Source organism: Aquarana catesbeiana, linkage group LG03 (genome assembly GCF_042186555.1).
Source record: "Aquarana catesbeiana isolate 2022-GZ linkage group LG03, ASM4218655v1, whole genome shotgun sequence".
Taxonomy (NCBI): Eukaryota; Metazoa; Chordata; class Amphibia; order Anura; family Ranidae; genus Aquarana; species Aquarana catesbeiana.
In genome coordinates this window covers 669,668,471-669,683,879 of record NC_133326.1, presented here as the reverse complement: position 1 = coordinate 669,683,879, position 15,409 = coordinate 669,668,471, and the positions used below count along the sequence as shown (strand labels likewise).

General features: G+C 39.4%; 1 protein-coding gene across 1 annotated transcript in view; it reads right to left on the bottom strand.

Moving 5' to 3' along the window:
* Nucleotides 1–15,409, bottom strand: part of LOC141134081 (uncharacterized) — a 127,918-nt gene that overhangs the window by 73,585 nt on the left and 38,924 nt on the right. The window contains exons 2-4 of the mRNA XM_073623668.1: nucleotides 14,013–14,134; nucleotides 13,851–13,909; nucleotides 13,799–13,804 (exon numbers count right to left, since the gene is read on the bottom strand). Of these exons, the coding sequence (XP_073479769.1) occupies nucleotides 13,799–13,804; nucleotides 13,851–13,909; nucleotides 14,013–14,134 (187 nt within the window). The remainder of the gene's footprint in view (nucleotides 1–13,798; nucleotides 13,805–13,850; nucleotides 13,910–14,012; nucleotides 14,135–15,409) is intronic.

Here is a 15,409-nt window from a genome sequence, read left to right as displayed (position 1 = left end):
GCAGACAGGCAGGTGAGGGGGCAGGGGAGGACAGAAGAGCTGCTGATGACAAAGGCATGTAAAATGACCACTATCTCAGGGCTCAGCAGCCACGATAAACCGTGGTCAATTTACAGGGGGGAGGGTGTAGCCAGGCAGGATCAGCCAGGTTTTTCTTTTTTTTAGGTAACAGAAGGGGCCAAATTACACAGCACAAGCACTTTAAGGGAACAGGCTCTGTTTTTTTTTTTTCAGAGTAACAAACACTTTAAGGCTCCATGCACACTGGGCTTAAAAAAATGTCTGTTCTCTTGGCAGTAAAAAACACACATATAGAGCATTTTTTATGCAAAGTTTAGACAAGTTTAGGAGAGTTTTGCATTTTTTTCTGCCAGAAAGCTCCAATCAGAAATGCAAACCAGAAGAGTTTTTTTTTTCCTGCCTTGAAACGTCTAGCTCAAAATTCGCCTGTAATCATCCTAATGTGCATGGACACATAGGATAACATTGAGCTGCTTCTACAGGCAGAACAGAAAACTCTTGTAGAAACAGTGTTTTTTAAGGCAGTGTGCATGGAGCCTAAGATTGTACAAAAATACATATATACTTTAAGAAGATGTGTATTACTTACTAATGGGTGTTATTAAAGGTGACAAACATACTGTATGTCCATAAACAATTCTATGAAAGTGAGTTTGTCTCTAATGACGACAAGTAATGAGTGGACATTTGTCTATTGGGTTTAGACATCTATTGGGTATAGACATGTGCACTGCCAAAAAATGTGTTCTTTTTTGTGTCATAATTTTTTTTTTTGTTTTTCGGGTCATTTGTTATGATTGAAATTCGTTATTTCGAATAAATTTGTAAATTTGAAAATTCGTAAATTTGAAAATTTGAAGAATCGGAAATTCGGAAATTTGAAAATTCAGAAATTTGAAAATTTGAAGAATCGGAAATTCGGAAATTTGAAAATTCAGAAATTCAAAATGTGAAAATTCGGAAATTCGGAAACTCGAAAATCCCAAAATTCGGAAATTCGAAAATCCAAAAATTTGAAAATCCGAAAATCCCAAAATAAGAAGGAAAATTCAAAAATTCGAAAGAATGAAGATCTGAAAATAATAACGAAAATTTGAAAATCCGAAATAATAACTACTGTATTTATTGGCGTATAACACTCACCTTTTCACCATGAAAATCGGGTGCAAATAGCGTGTGCGTGTTATACGCCAATACTTCAATTTTAGCTGCCTCGGAGGGGACAGGGAGGGGAGCGTGACGAGAGCCGTCAGAATACATACAGTTTGAATCTCCTGTTTACTTGGCGGCCTCTGTAATAGGAAGTCCCATCTCCTGGGCCACCATTGGACCACTGTTCTGTCTATCATAGGAGATTCTCACTGTATCTGTATGCAATCTTTCTGCGCTCGTCCCGCCCCCCTCCCTGTCCCCTCTAGGCTGCAGATGGGCATCGATCAGGCTGCACTGATGGCAATGACGAGGCTGCTGCATTGATGGCAGTGGTAAGGCTGCTGCATTGATGGCAATGGCGAGGCTGCTGCATTGATGGCAATGGCGAGGCTGCATTGATGTGGACTAATGAGACTGCATTGATGGCACTTGTGAGGCTGCAGATGGGCATTGATCAGGCTGCATTGATGGCAATGGTGAGGCTGCAGATGGGCACTGACCCTTATTTTGCTTCAAAGTTCCTTATTTAAAATTAAATTTTTTTTCCTGAAACTTCCCTCTTAAAATGAATGTGCGTGTTATACGCCGATAAATACGGTAACTAATAATAACTAACTATAAAATTATAGGTATTGTAATTTCCTTTCAAATTTTGCTGTTAGTGAATGTAAATGCGAATACAAATGTTACCGAAGTTACAAATTATCCAAAATAACTAATGCAGCATCTAAACAAATGTCCTGTAATGAATTAATAAAAATAAATAATAATAATAGAAAGTTTTTATTAAAGTTTTTATTATTATTGTTATTATTAATGTTATTATTATTCCTTGTCAAAAGAAGTTTATTGAGTATACAATGTTATAAAGATACATAAAGATACATAAAGTAAGTTTACAAGGATCTATAAAGTAAGCTCATTGTTTTACAGTAGGGTTTATATAGGTAAATATCAGATAATTTCAAATATTAAACATTGGGTTCACATAAACCTAAATTAAAGATATATATCATTTCCTTAGTTACTTTTGTAGGTATTTAAATGATTTATACCTACTATACATATTGTTTACAAGTAGAGTGTATATAGGTCAAATAAATTCTGATAATGAGCTTTAATCGTAAGGTGGAGAAAAGGAAAGAGAAAGAAGAAAAAGGGTTGAAAGGTAGAGGTATGGTCCACAAGGTTGTCCCGCTCGTCAGTTTATTATTCTTTTTAGTTCTCTTTGAAGCCTTAGAATGGGTGTCTCTGTAAGTCATTTAATCTGTTACCATGGCAACAGGACAGAGTCATTGAAATTTGACAGGAACTGTTGTTTTATCCAAGGATGCCAAAGTTTTTCAAATTTTGGAATTTGATTTTGATCGATGGCTACCATCTTAGCATGGGACATTGTATTATTCATTCTGTGAATTGTTTCTGCTAGTACCAATGTAGGAGATTTCCATGCCTTGGCCACTGTTTGTTTTGCAGCCGTTATTAGTTGGATCATAAGTTTGAATTGAGAGAGTGTTAACCATTCCGGTTTTAGATTAAGTAAAGTTAAATATGGATCTGGTTGTATTATTTTTTTAAATATTTTAGATGCAATCACGAAGACTTCCTTCCAGAAGGTTTGGATTACTGGGCACGTCCACCATATGTGTAAATATGTGCCTTTTTCTGGGCATCCTCGAAAACAAAGAGTTGAGGTATTAGGTGAATATTTTGCCACTCTAGCGGGTACAAGGTACCAGCGAGTTAGGACTTTATAATTTGTCTCCAGTGCCAAGATGTTGGGTGAAGATGACTTAGATGTGAGCCATATATTAGACCAGTCCGTGTCTTCTAAAGTTCGTCCCAGGTCCTCCTCCCACCTCTGAACGTAAGAGGGTCTATTAAGATTTGCTACTCCATAGAATTGATTATAAAGTGATGAAATTGTACCTTTAGCAAATGGATCTTTTGTACAGATTGATTCAAAAATGGATAATTGGGATAATGGTGTATCCCCCTTTAGGAATGGTGTATAGAAATTTTTGATTTGGAGATATCTAAATATCTCAGAGTTTGGTAGATCATATTTTTCTCTAAGCGATGGGAATGAAAGGAATGATTTAGATGCTATGAAGTCATTTAGCGTCTGAATGCCTGATGTTGTCCAAGCTTTAAAAGAATTTGGGTAGATCCATGCCGGATAAAAGGCCGGATTTCTAATGTTATTATTATTTATTATTAATTTGTTACGTTCCATTCGTTTAGATGCGGCATTCGTTATTTCGGATAATTTGTAACTTTGGATAAATTTGGATTCATTACCTCCACTAACAGGCAAATTTGAAAGGAAATTCCAATACCTATAATTTAATCGTTATTAATAGTTAGTTCATTTTTAGTTCAGATTTTTACATTTTCGGGTTTTCAAATTTTTGGATTTTCATTCTTATTCTGGATTTTTGTTCTTTTTAATTTTTTTGATTTCCGTTCTTATTTTTGGATTTTTGAATTTTCAAATTTTCGATTTTCAGATTTCTATATTTCCGAATCTTCAAATTTGTCGAATTTTCGATTTTTGAATTTCGGAAAAAATTTTTAAACGTGTTTTCGTTAATTAGAGTATCTCCGAATTAAAGAATTTGTTGAATTTCGTCGAAAAACGAATTCGGAATTTGCACATGTCAAATTGGTTTAATGTTGTAAACATTGCCCGGTTATATCCTGATAATATACTATAGTTAAGATACTGAACCAGGAAATAAATTGAGTTATTATTATTCTGTGTAAGTGGCTTGACTTCAATATGATATTTCTCCCACAGTGATCTGTGTGTGTGTGTGTGTTTGTGTGTGTGTGTCTGAACATGTGTAACGGAGAGGGCCGGCAGAGGTTAGTATAGATTGGTAAAATGGGAGGAATAAATCCCTCAAATAGATGGGTACCGTTAACTCGTTACCAATCTGGAATAACCTTTCAGTTAGTATAGGAGTAATATATAGGGAGTACACCCTTGAGATGGATAGGTACTCTTAACTTGTTGTTTGATAGTTGTGGTTTCCTTTCAAAGATGGTATTACTATCGTGGTTGATCGTTTAGACTTCCTATCAATAAGCTTCTTAGGTAAATAAAGCACATTTGATTTTTTCAGTTAAGGATAAAGTAATGGGTTTGCTGAATAGCCTGACCCAATGCTGTGTATGCTTACCCTACCAGTCACCCTGTTTACCTTCTGAAGCTCCATGAAATACCTGGCATTTCCATATATAGGGGAGTATGTAACTTCCTCCTTTCCTCCCATAATGCAGCCTTGGCTTCCTAAGCAGCAAATCATGTGCTGTCATATGGGAGCAGCAAACTACCCAACTGTCTCTGGTCCTGTGGTACTGTTTCAGGATTTGAGCAAAGCTGAGCTGTGTCCCAACTCCCGAACCCGAGTGCTGGAAGGCTTGTTCCATCATCCAGAACTTACAGTGGAATTACACAACTGCTCCGGGGCTTCCCCCTCTGTCAAGCACTTTGGCCACCTGCCAGCTCAGACTCAGTCCTATTGACCAGGGTTCTATCACCCTCTCCTTGTGTGTGGCAAGGGGCTGGGTCTATTTCATTCTATTATCCTGAATGTTGCGCTGGCTCTAGGGGAAAACGTGTGAGTGGGAGGGAAGACTGGCACCCTGTATACCAACACTGATACCTGAGCTCTGGGGTGCACCCTGTTATACCCACTTCTGTTATTAGGCTAGCACTCCCTGACAATGACAACTTTGGGGATGTTTTTCTTCCACTGATCAGCAATGTAATCAAGTTAAGTACTCCTTACCACTGCACTCAATACATTATGCTTTATGTTACATACTCCTGACTACTATACTTTGCATGCTATCTTGTACCATCTCCTGGCTAAATTGGTTACTGTTTCAATAGCTGCTAGTTGTTCAGTAGTACCCAACCATTCTAATGAAGTTCTTCTTTATTGCAACCAGAAAGGACAGTGAGAGAGTGAAAAGAAAGTAAGTAGCAGCGGTAGTGGGCGATCCATAAAACCAGTTACTTTGCTCTGGTTGGTACTTATCACAAGTGTGAACAATGTGCTCAGGTTTTTATTATTCTCTGTGTCCTCACTGGGGAGATTCATCTTCTCTATTTGCCCTGGTGACCACATTCAGTGGGACAAAAAATTACAGGGAACCCAAAATGTTACAGTTGTCATCAGAATAAGAGGTAAACAATGTAGGGGCATGGTCTTGAGCCGTTCTAAGATGGCCGCTTAACTCGTGCTCTCACGCACACTGGAGCACTTAAAACAAGCTAAAGGGATAAAAACACCACATCTCCGCTATGGGAAAAGGAGACTGAAGCTCCTCTGCCACCTGCAGCTCGAAAGAGCCGAGCTCGCAGCCGCCAGGTAACATTCCGGCGATGTTTAAGGTCTCAGCAGGGGAAGGCATCACAGTCTCAGGCTCAGAGCAGCACCACACTCCGCCTGAATGTTCTGGAGCCCAGTCTGAAGCAGCACACAGTCAGAAGCAGCCTGCACAGAACCTCAGCCTCTCTGACCTGCAGATGGTTGCCTTGGACAATAAATCCACGCTAGCTGCAGCGATCACAGACCTCAAGGCAGACATACAGTCTATTGCAACTAGGATGGGGTCAGTGGAACAGGCCTCAGCATGCCATGCAGACGCCATCAGGCAAGTACAAAAAAACTCAGACATGCACCTGTCACACATAATAGAACTTCACAGGCACATAGAGGACCTCGATAATCTACTGATTATCGAGGTCTTCGAAATCGAGAACCTACTGATCAAAATCCTCTAGAACATATGGCCTCAGCCATCTTTACTGATTTACTTGACAGACCACCAGATTCTCCCATTGAGTATGAGAGAATCCACAGGCCTCTCAGACAAAGAGGATGAGACAATGATCCCCCCCAGGGATTTAATATGCTGTTTGGTTAACTTTCCTCTAAAAGAGGCTATACTGAAAAAAACCAGGGAGACAAACCGTGTGATCTTCAACGGTAATTAAATTAAACTGTACCAGAACCTTTCCAATATAACATTGCAGCAACGCAGAGCATTGTGCCCACTGCTAGATGTACTGCGTACCAGAGGCATTCCATACAGATGGAAATTTCCATTTTTCCTTTCAGCTACATGGAGAGGCCATACAGCCCTACTACGCACACCAGATGATCTCCATGCTTTTTGCGAGTCACTAAACATCCCTATCATAGAGGTCCCTGAATGGTACAATTCTTTTTCACTCAAAGACACATGGATAGAAGTTACTAAAGACAGTACACCCAGAGCCCAAAGACACAGGGACCATCCTCACAGATCACCTTTAGCCCAACTAAACAGGACAGGTGAAGGCCAGGGAAGCCCAGGATTGTCCCCACCACGTCGCAGAGATTGTATGGATCACGCAGGCAGAATGGACACTTGAATAGCTTTAAAGAAAAAGCAACAGCTTATTTTCTTATTCCACCTTTTAGTCAAGATTTGTGACAATGACTTTCCAAACAACACCTACTTCACCAACGCTAACCCACAGTTCATAACCTCTGCTTTATACTAACTGTCTATGTTTTCTGTCTTCATCTCATTCTCTATACTAGGGATGAGCCGAACAACCTCCTGTTCAGTTTGCAGCAGAACATGCGAACATGCAAAAAATTCGGCAGAACACACGAACACCATTAAAGTCTATGGGACACGAACATGAAAAATCAAAAGTGCTAATTTTAAAGGCTTATATGCAAGTTATTGTCATAAAAAGTGTTTGGGGACCTGCGTCCTGCCCCAGGGGACATGTATCAATGCAAAAGTTTTTTTTTTAAAACTGCCGTTTTTTCGGGAGCAGTGATTTTTTTAATGCTAAAAGTGAAACTGTAAAAATGAAATATTCCTTTAAATATTGTGCCTGGGGGGTGTCTATAGTATGCCTGCAAAGTGGCATTGATGGGGACAAGGGCCTCATCCCCACAACCCTTGCCCGGTGGTTGTGGGGGTATGCGGGCGGGGGGCTTATCGGAATCTGGAAGCCACCTTTAACAAAGGGGACCCCCAGATCCCGGCCTCCCCCCCTCTGTGAATTGGTAACGGGGTACCCAATCGTATCCCTACCATTTCCCAAAAAATGTGTCCAAATGGTAAAAAAGACAAGAGACAGCTTGGGACAAGTCCTTTACTATCCTCCCCTGTTCAAGAAATTAGAATCGGAAATTACTCAATGGGCCCCCTAGACCTTTCTTGGCTAGGGCAGATCAGTTCAATTAAGATGACCCTACTTTCTCAAATCTTATATTTATTTAGGTCTCTCCTTATCCCAATACCTAGAGAACACCTTAGATGCCTACAGGCATGAATCGTCAAATTTATCTGGGGATCCAGGGGTCACAGTGCTCTTTTGCCCCCGCACTCAAGGCGGCTTAGGATTGCCTAACCTCTACTGGCATTACCAGGCATCCCAATTAGCTCAACTATCTGGAATTTACTTACGCTCAGGACTCCCAAGATGGGTAGGTATAGAGAGGCAGGCGGCTCCACGTTTCACCCTAGATTACTTGCTATGGTGTTCTCCTAAACTCAGACCCCCAATCTATGCTCCGACCCTCTCCCACTTCTTCGCTCTTTGGGACACCCTTAGAAATCACACGCAACTAGTTTCCAACATTAGACCACTGGCACATATCTTTAGGAACACACAGTTTCTGCCCGGAATGGAGATTCATGCATTCAAATGGTGGCTGGACAAGGGCCTATACAGAAACGGTCACTTTTTTCTACCATCCGGCTATTGTGTGAGCAAATTAGACATGCCTACCACCGATCAATTTCGGTCCTCTCAAATCTCACACTTCCTACATAAAATATAGTACACCAAACCTAACCCACCGAGTCTCGCGCCCTATGAACTGTGGTGCGGTCAAGCCATGTATCAGAAGGGAGGGATTTCAGTGATTTACAGATCTCTCTCATTAAACCACACCAAGACCCCTTACATGCTGGCCTGGGAAAAGGATCTAGATTGAGAATGGAATCTTGAGACATGGCAAAAAAAATCACTCAGGGCTACCAAGGGTATCATAAATGTTGCATTGGCTGAAGCTAACCTCAAAGTCTTGATGATATGGTACTTGGTCCCTGAGAGACTATCAAAGCTTTATCCATCTACCTATCCAATGTGCTAGGTGGGATTGTCCCAAAATAAGAGGTTTATGGAATAAGGTTTTCAACATGCTCCGGAAGATATCAGACCTCCCCATCCCAAAATCCCCACACTTTGCTCTACTCAACTTCCCAATCTCAGCTGCCATTAAAAGTCCACAGCATCTGATCCTCTTCATCCTTACAGGTGTTAAAATAACTATAGCCAAGGCGTGAAAACCACTCTATGTATCCTTCACTAGCGCTAAGAGGAAAGTCTCCTGGATCATGGCTCAGGAGAAGATGGTCAGTAAGCTTTTAAATACTTAAGCGAAGTTTGAGTTGACTTGGGAACCATGGGCCAAGTACATGAAAAAATCACTTTAAGGGTATCTATATAAGTTTCTGGATCTGCACAATCGATTACCACTACTCTGATCTCTTCTTTCTCTCTCGTTACCTCTATTCTCTCTCACACTTACTCTTCCCTCCCTCTTGGACCACAGTTCTCATTCCCACTTCAACAGTTATGGAGAATTTGAGAGGTTATAGGTTAAGTTTCATTCAGATTACCGAGACCTGCCTTAAATCCTACTCTCCTAGCCCCAATAGGGCAGTGGATGATCCTAAAACACTCTTTACTTGTCTTAACATGAGGTGGAGCTACAACTCATGCGTCAAACCCTTGATTGAAAGGAACATTGAGCAGCTTGCTGCTTTACCCCACTCCCCATGACACTGTATGTTCCCAGTTGGGGTGTCCAAGGGAACGGGGGTATTTTCCTTTCCAGATCTCCATAGCCCTGCTCACCCAAGTTACCTATCGATACTCTTGTGCAAGGTGTAACATTATTGTCATCCACCACCGGAAAGGGCTGGACATTGTTTGAACGTGTATCTGACATTGTCTTTTCTCCATTACAATCATATTTGGTCAGTTGTAATTTGTTGAAAAGACAAATAAAAAATCTTTGAAAAACCTGAAAAAAAAAAAAAAAATTTACGTTTTGGGGTTTAACATGACAAAATGTGTACAATTTCAAGGGGTGTGAATACTTTTTCAAGGCACTGTACTGTCAGGTGTATTAACTGCTGCATAACAAAACCCCCTGCTGTGTAATAGGCCATTTCAGACAGCACAGTGGCTCCAGTGCATACTGAGCATACTCCAACCAGTGGTATAGCCCAGTAGTCCGCAGTGTTTTCACATCTCTCAAGAGTGTCTGCATTGGCCCTTGGCCCAATGTAGTCAGCAAACATGTGGTTCTGACCCTGCCTGTAACCCTGCTGACTAAAGCTGAAAGGTTATCATGCATTTGGTTATAAAGAATTTGGTTTGGTGAATTTCCAAATTGGTTTATGTTTTCATGTTTATATATTATGTTCAAGACAAAAATATAACGTTTCTACAAAAAAAAGTTTTGTAAATATTCATGTGCAATATTTGATACTAATATGACAATTTTTTTAATTTCCTGTATTAAAAAAAACAGTTATTTACAAATGGCATTCATACACTAGCTATATGTATTATGGAAGTGATCCATATCCCTGTTTCCATTCTCTATTTCTATGGGGATATATAGAGTTTCAATGAAAGTGGTCGTAAAGCCTACCATGTTTTTAAAAAGTTAGGCCCCCTGCAGAATTATGTCATAAGGTGCCAGGGGCGGACTGTCATGGGGCCCCCGGGCAATAGGAGATTATGGGGCCACACAGTATACACACACACAGTATACAATCACACAGTATACACATACATGTACATACAGTATACACAGACAGATGTAAAAAAAACACAGATTTATACATACTGTCCCTGGTTTTACTGAGGTTGGCAACCCTGATGGGGCCCCCTAGTGGCCCAGGGCCCTCAGACAGTGCCCGAGTGGCTCAATGGTCAGTGCGCCCCTGTAAGGTGCTAGTATGCAGTGCATACTAGCACCTTATGGCAGACTTTTCTTTAAAACAAAGCCCTCCAGCGGCATGCTGTCACCGTTGCTGACACTCCTATCTTTGACCCGGTCTTTGCCTGCATTGGACTCTTGATCTCCGGTCGTTTTAATGACAGGGCAGCAATGATGTCATTCCTGTGCATGCACATGGGAGCCATCATTGAGTTTTCGTTATCTTAATTCTTCGGCATACACATACAGTATACTCTTTTAAAGCTGTATGCTATAAAAACACCCTCAAAACCTGGCACAATGTCTGACTCTGACCCAATATATACTGTAGCCTTTGAGAAAAGCAATTGCTACCAAAAATGATAATGCAGTAACATAACACAAAAAAAAAGAAGAAATAAGGTGGGCCTAGATCGCCCAAATAGAAGAAGGAATATAAGCAGAGGGCTATGAACAACTCATGTAAATTATTTCTCATCTAGACTATTATCCATCCCGTGGGGTCAAGATTTTTAGTTCTATATGCTCCACCTGAGATATGTTGTATCCATGGGTCCCATATCTTTTCAAAGGCTTTCACTTTATTATTCATTTTTTTTTTTTTTATGAAACCAAACTACTATTTTTTCCAGATAGATAAGGCTTTTTTCAGCAATATTTTCTTGAACATATATTTATTGATACTTTCTATAACCAAAAGAAAACAGTGATACCCCTGCACACATCTGTGAGTATTTAAGTACACTGAAGTAGTGGTGTGGTGCTAAGTCACTTCGTTTTATATTTTCTATGTAATCAAAAAATATAACATTGCAAAAACAATTTTTTTTCTAGTTAGAAATATGTTCGGTTTAAAAGCAATTAGCATTACTGTGTTAAAAAAAGTTCACATTTTATTCACTGGTTTGCCTTATTTATAATGACACTAAAATTATGTTTCTGGTTTAGATCATAATGAAATTATTTGCAAATAAAGGTGAATATGAAAATTGTGTATATTGTATTGTACAATACAATATAAAAAATTGTAAAAAAAGTGAAAATGTGTGTGTGTGTGTATATATATATATATATATATATATATATATATATATATATATATATATATATATATATATATTTTTTTTTTTTTTGAAAGTATATGATAGCATAAACTTTCAAAGCACCACCCATGAGGAATTGCCGCGAATGCCAGACTTCTTAAAAAGAGAACCTGTCACCTGGACTATGCTATCGCATAAGGAGCTGATCAGCCCCTTTGTCATAGCAATGAAGTTAAGATTAAATTCAATATAAAAAAAAAAGAAAATGTTGAAAAAAATTAAAGATTAAAAAAATAAATTGCAGAGCACTGCAAACATTTTGAAAAAGCCGGTCATCCCCACGTACATGCATATATGAGCACAACCATGTACCCTGGGTGCATGCAAGCACAAAAATGCTGTTTGCATCACACATATTAAGTATCGCCATGCACACAAGACTTGGAGCAAAAATTTTAAAACCAATTAATTCTGAACTGATAACCTGTACAATCTTTTCAAGTGTCGCCTATGGATAATTTTAGGTACTGTTGTTTGTTGCTATTTCACAGGTATACGCAATTTTAAATATTGACATGGTTGGCATTCATTTATTCAACCCAACATCATATTTTATATTTTTTACCAAAAATTGGGTATTATATTGTGTTTCTATACACTAAAATACATTTACAGTGCTTTGAAAAAGTATCCATACCCCTTGACATTTTCCACATTTTGTCATGTTACAACCAAAAACGTCAATGTATTTTATTGGGATTTTATGAGATAGACCAACACAAAGTGGCACATTAATTGTGAAGTGGAAGGAAAATGATAAATGGTTTTCAAACCGTTTTACAAATAAATGTCTGAAAAGTGTGGTGTGCATTTGTATTCAGCCCCCCGAGTCTATACTTTGTAGAACCACCTTTCGCTGCAATTACAACTTCAAGTCTTTTTGTGGATGCCTCTACCAGCTTTGCACATCTAGTGAGTGAAATTTACGCCCATTTTTCTTTGCAAAATAGCTCAAGCTCTGTCAGATTGGATGGAGAGCGTCTGTGAACAGCAATTTTCAAGTCTTGCCACAGATTCTCAATTGGATTTAGGTCTGGACTTTGACCATTCTAACACATGAATATGCTTTGATTTAAACCATTCCATTGTAGCTCTGGCTGTATGTTTAGGGCCGTTGTCCTGTTGGAAGGTGAACCTCCGCCCCAATCTCATGTCTTTTGCAGACTCTAACAGGTTTTCTTCTAAGATTGCCCTATATTTGTCTCCATCTATCTCCCCATCAACTCTGACCAGCTTCCCTGTCCCCACTGAAGAAAAGCATTCCCACAGTATGATGCTGTCATCACCATGTTTCACGGTGGGGATGGTGTGTTCAGGGTGATGTGCAGTGTTAGTTTTTCTCCACACAGCATTTTGCTTTTAGGTCAAAAAGTTAAATTTTGGTCTCATCTGACCAGAGCACCTTCCTTGACATGTTTGCTGTGTCCCCCACATGGCTTTTTGCAAACTGGACTTCTTCTGGCTTTCTTTAAACAATGACTGTCTTCTTGCCACTCTTCTATAAAGGCCAGATTTGTGGAGTGCACGACTAATAGTTGTCCTATTACCATGGGCCTCTTGGCTGCTTCTCTGATTAATGTTCTCCTTGCCCAGCCTGTTAGTTTAGGTAGCCATGTCTTGGTAGGTTTGCAGTTTGCCATACTCTTTCCATTTTTGGATGATGGATTGAACAGAGCACCGTGAGATGTTCAAAGCTTGGGATATTTTTTTACAACCTAACCCTGCTTTAAACTTCTCCTTAACTTTATCCCTGACCTGTCTGGTGTTCCTTGGCCTTCATGATGCTGTTTGTTCACTAAGGTTCTCTAATAAACCTTTGAAGATTTCACAGAACAGCTGTATTTATACTGAGAATAAATTACACACAGGTGGACTCTTTTTACTAATTAGGTGACTTCTGAAGGCAATTGGTTCCCCTAGATTTTAGTTAGGGGTATCAGAGTAAAGTGGGCTGAATACAAATTCACGCCACACTTATCACATATTTATTTGTAAAAAAAAAAATAAAAAAAACATTTATAATTTTCCTTCCACTTCCTAATTATGTGCCACTTTGTGTTGGTCTATCATATACAATCCCAATAAAATAGATTTACGCTTTTGGTTGTAACATCACAAAATGTGGAAAATTTCAAGGGGTATGAATACTTTTTTCAGGGTACCGTAAGTGTATTTTTTCCTGAAAATTTGCGATTGATACACAGCTGGGCAAATGTCGTGTGACAAAAAATTGCAACAGCCTCCACTTTATTCTCCGGGCCTCTGCTTTCATAAAATATATCATGTTTGGAGGTTCTAAGTAATTGTCTAGCAAAAAATGCTGATTTTTAGATGTGTGTAAAACATTTCAAAACTGCCTCGGACAGCTTGTGGTTAAAGAACATGAAAAGATTAAATTCTATATTGTCAAAGCTTCTGTATCTTATTTGAATTAAGAAGAAAAAAAAAAAAAGGGTCTTCAAACAGAAAAGCAAGACATACCTCCAGCTACAAAAGAGGATAAAAAGGCAGTAATTAGAAGGGCTTTACTTACCCATAATTGCAACAAGTAGTAACACAGTCATCACTAAAAGCTTCATGGTTGTGTCTGCTCTATAATCAAATCCAATGATAAAATTACTTCTCATATATGAGATTGTAGTAAGGAGAAAATAAGAAAGAAGGAGACTGAGGCTAGAAATCCCTCCTTATATACCTTTCTCTTTTGTCACTGTTGCATGCTTTAACTTCCTGATTGTACGATAATAAAGGAAAACCTGGCACACCAAACCTAGAGGTACAAAGGTGTTCAGGAGAGTCGAGCGTGTCTGTTCTGTGCTTCATAAAGATACAGAAGGGACAAAATGACAAAACATTAAAAACACAACACAATGAAGCAAATAGCATTAAACCCTAAATGGAAGACATTTGATTTGCTAACACACTAACATGTATTCTAAAGAATTGCTATGAAAATGTTTTTATTTTAGAAAAATAATTTTCTCACTTTTTTTTTACATCTCAATTCTGCGGATTTTCTCCAGCCCCTCTTTCAAGGTGTTCCTGCCTACATGTGCTTCAGTGCTCCAGCTTCAGCTGCATGTCATTGGTCAGGGGGGCTTTCTGTGGGACATGACCATTGTATAACAGATGATCATAATTACCCATACCTGCTGGAGTAAAGTTGGAGTAAATAGTGGCCGAAGCAGCCTCTTTATTTAACAACTCACTTAAAATTAACATAAATGTATAAACATCTGTTCAGCTACCACCCATCAGTTAATACTTGTGTTGGTCTTTGCAGGAACCCATAATTAACATATTATGTTAATAATAATAATGATGCACTGCGGTACCCATACCAAAATTTGGCCTCCAGCTGACAAACTAGCTCAGAAACAACACCACTGACCGCAGTGCACCCGTTTAACCACATTTCAGGTAAACCACCGTTAACTGGAATACCACCGATGGGTCCCAAACTCTTCCTTATACAAGTTATTCTTCCATCACCCGCAAAGACCAACACCCGCCACTGCCACAACATCCTTGACAACAGTAATGCCCTGTACACACGGTCGGACATTGATCGGACATTCTGGCAACAAAATCCATGGATTTTTTTCTGACGGATGTTGGCTCAAACTTGTCTTGCATACACACGGTCACACAAAGTTGTCAGAAAATCCGATCATTCTGAACGCGGTGACGTAAAACACATACGTCGGGACTATAAATGGGGCAGTAGCCAATAGCTTTCATCTCTTTATTTATTCTGAGCATGCGTGGCACTTTGTGTGTCGGATTTGCATACACACGATCGGAAATTCCGACAACGGATTTTGTTGCCGGAAAATATTATAGCCTGCTCTCAAACTTTGTGTGTCGGAAAATCCGATGGAAAATGTGTGATGGAGCCTACACACATTTTCCGTCGGAAAATCTGACCGTGTGTACGGGGCATTACTCTGTGGAAGAAAAAATTATGCAAAGAGAGACAAACAATAATCATAATAACAGGGAGGGTGGGTGTGAAGCTCTCTCCTCCAAGTTTCCACTGCACGCTGGGGAGGGGCTAACTCCTATATCAGTTACCTCCAGCCCCTCCTCCCT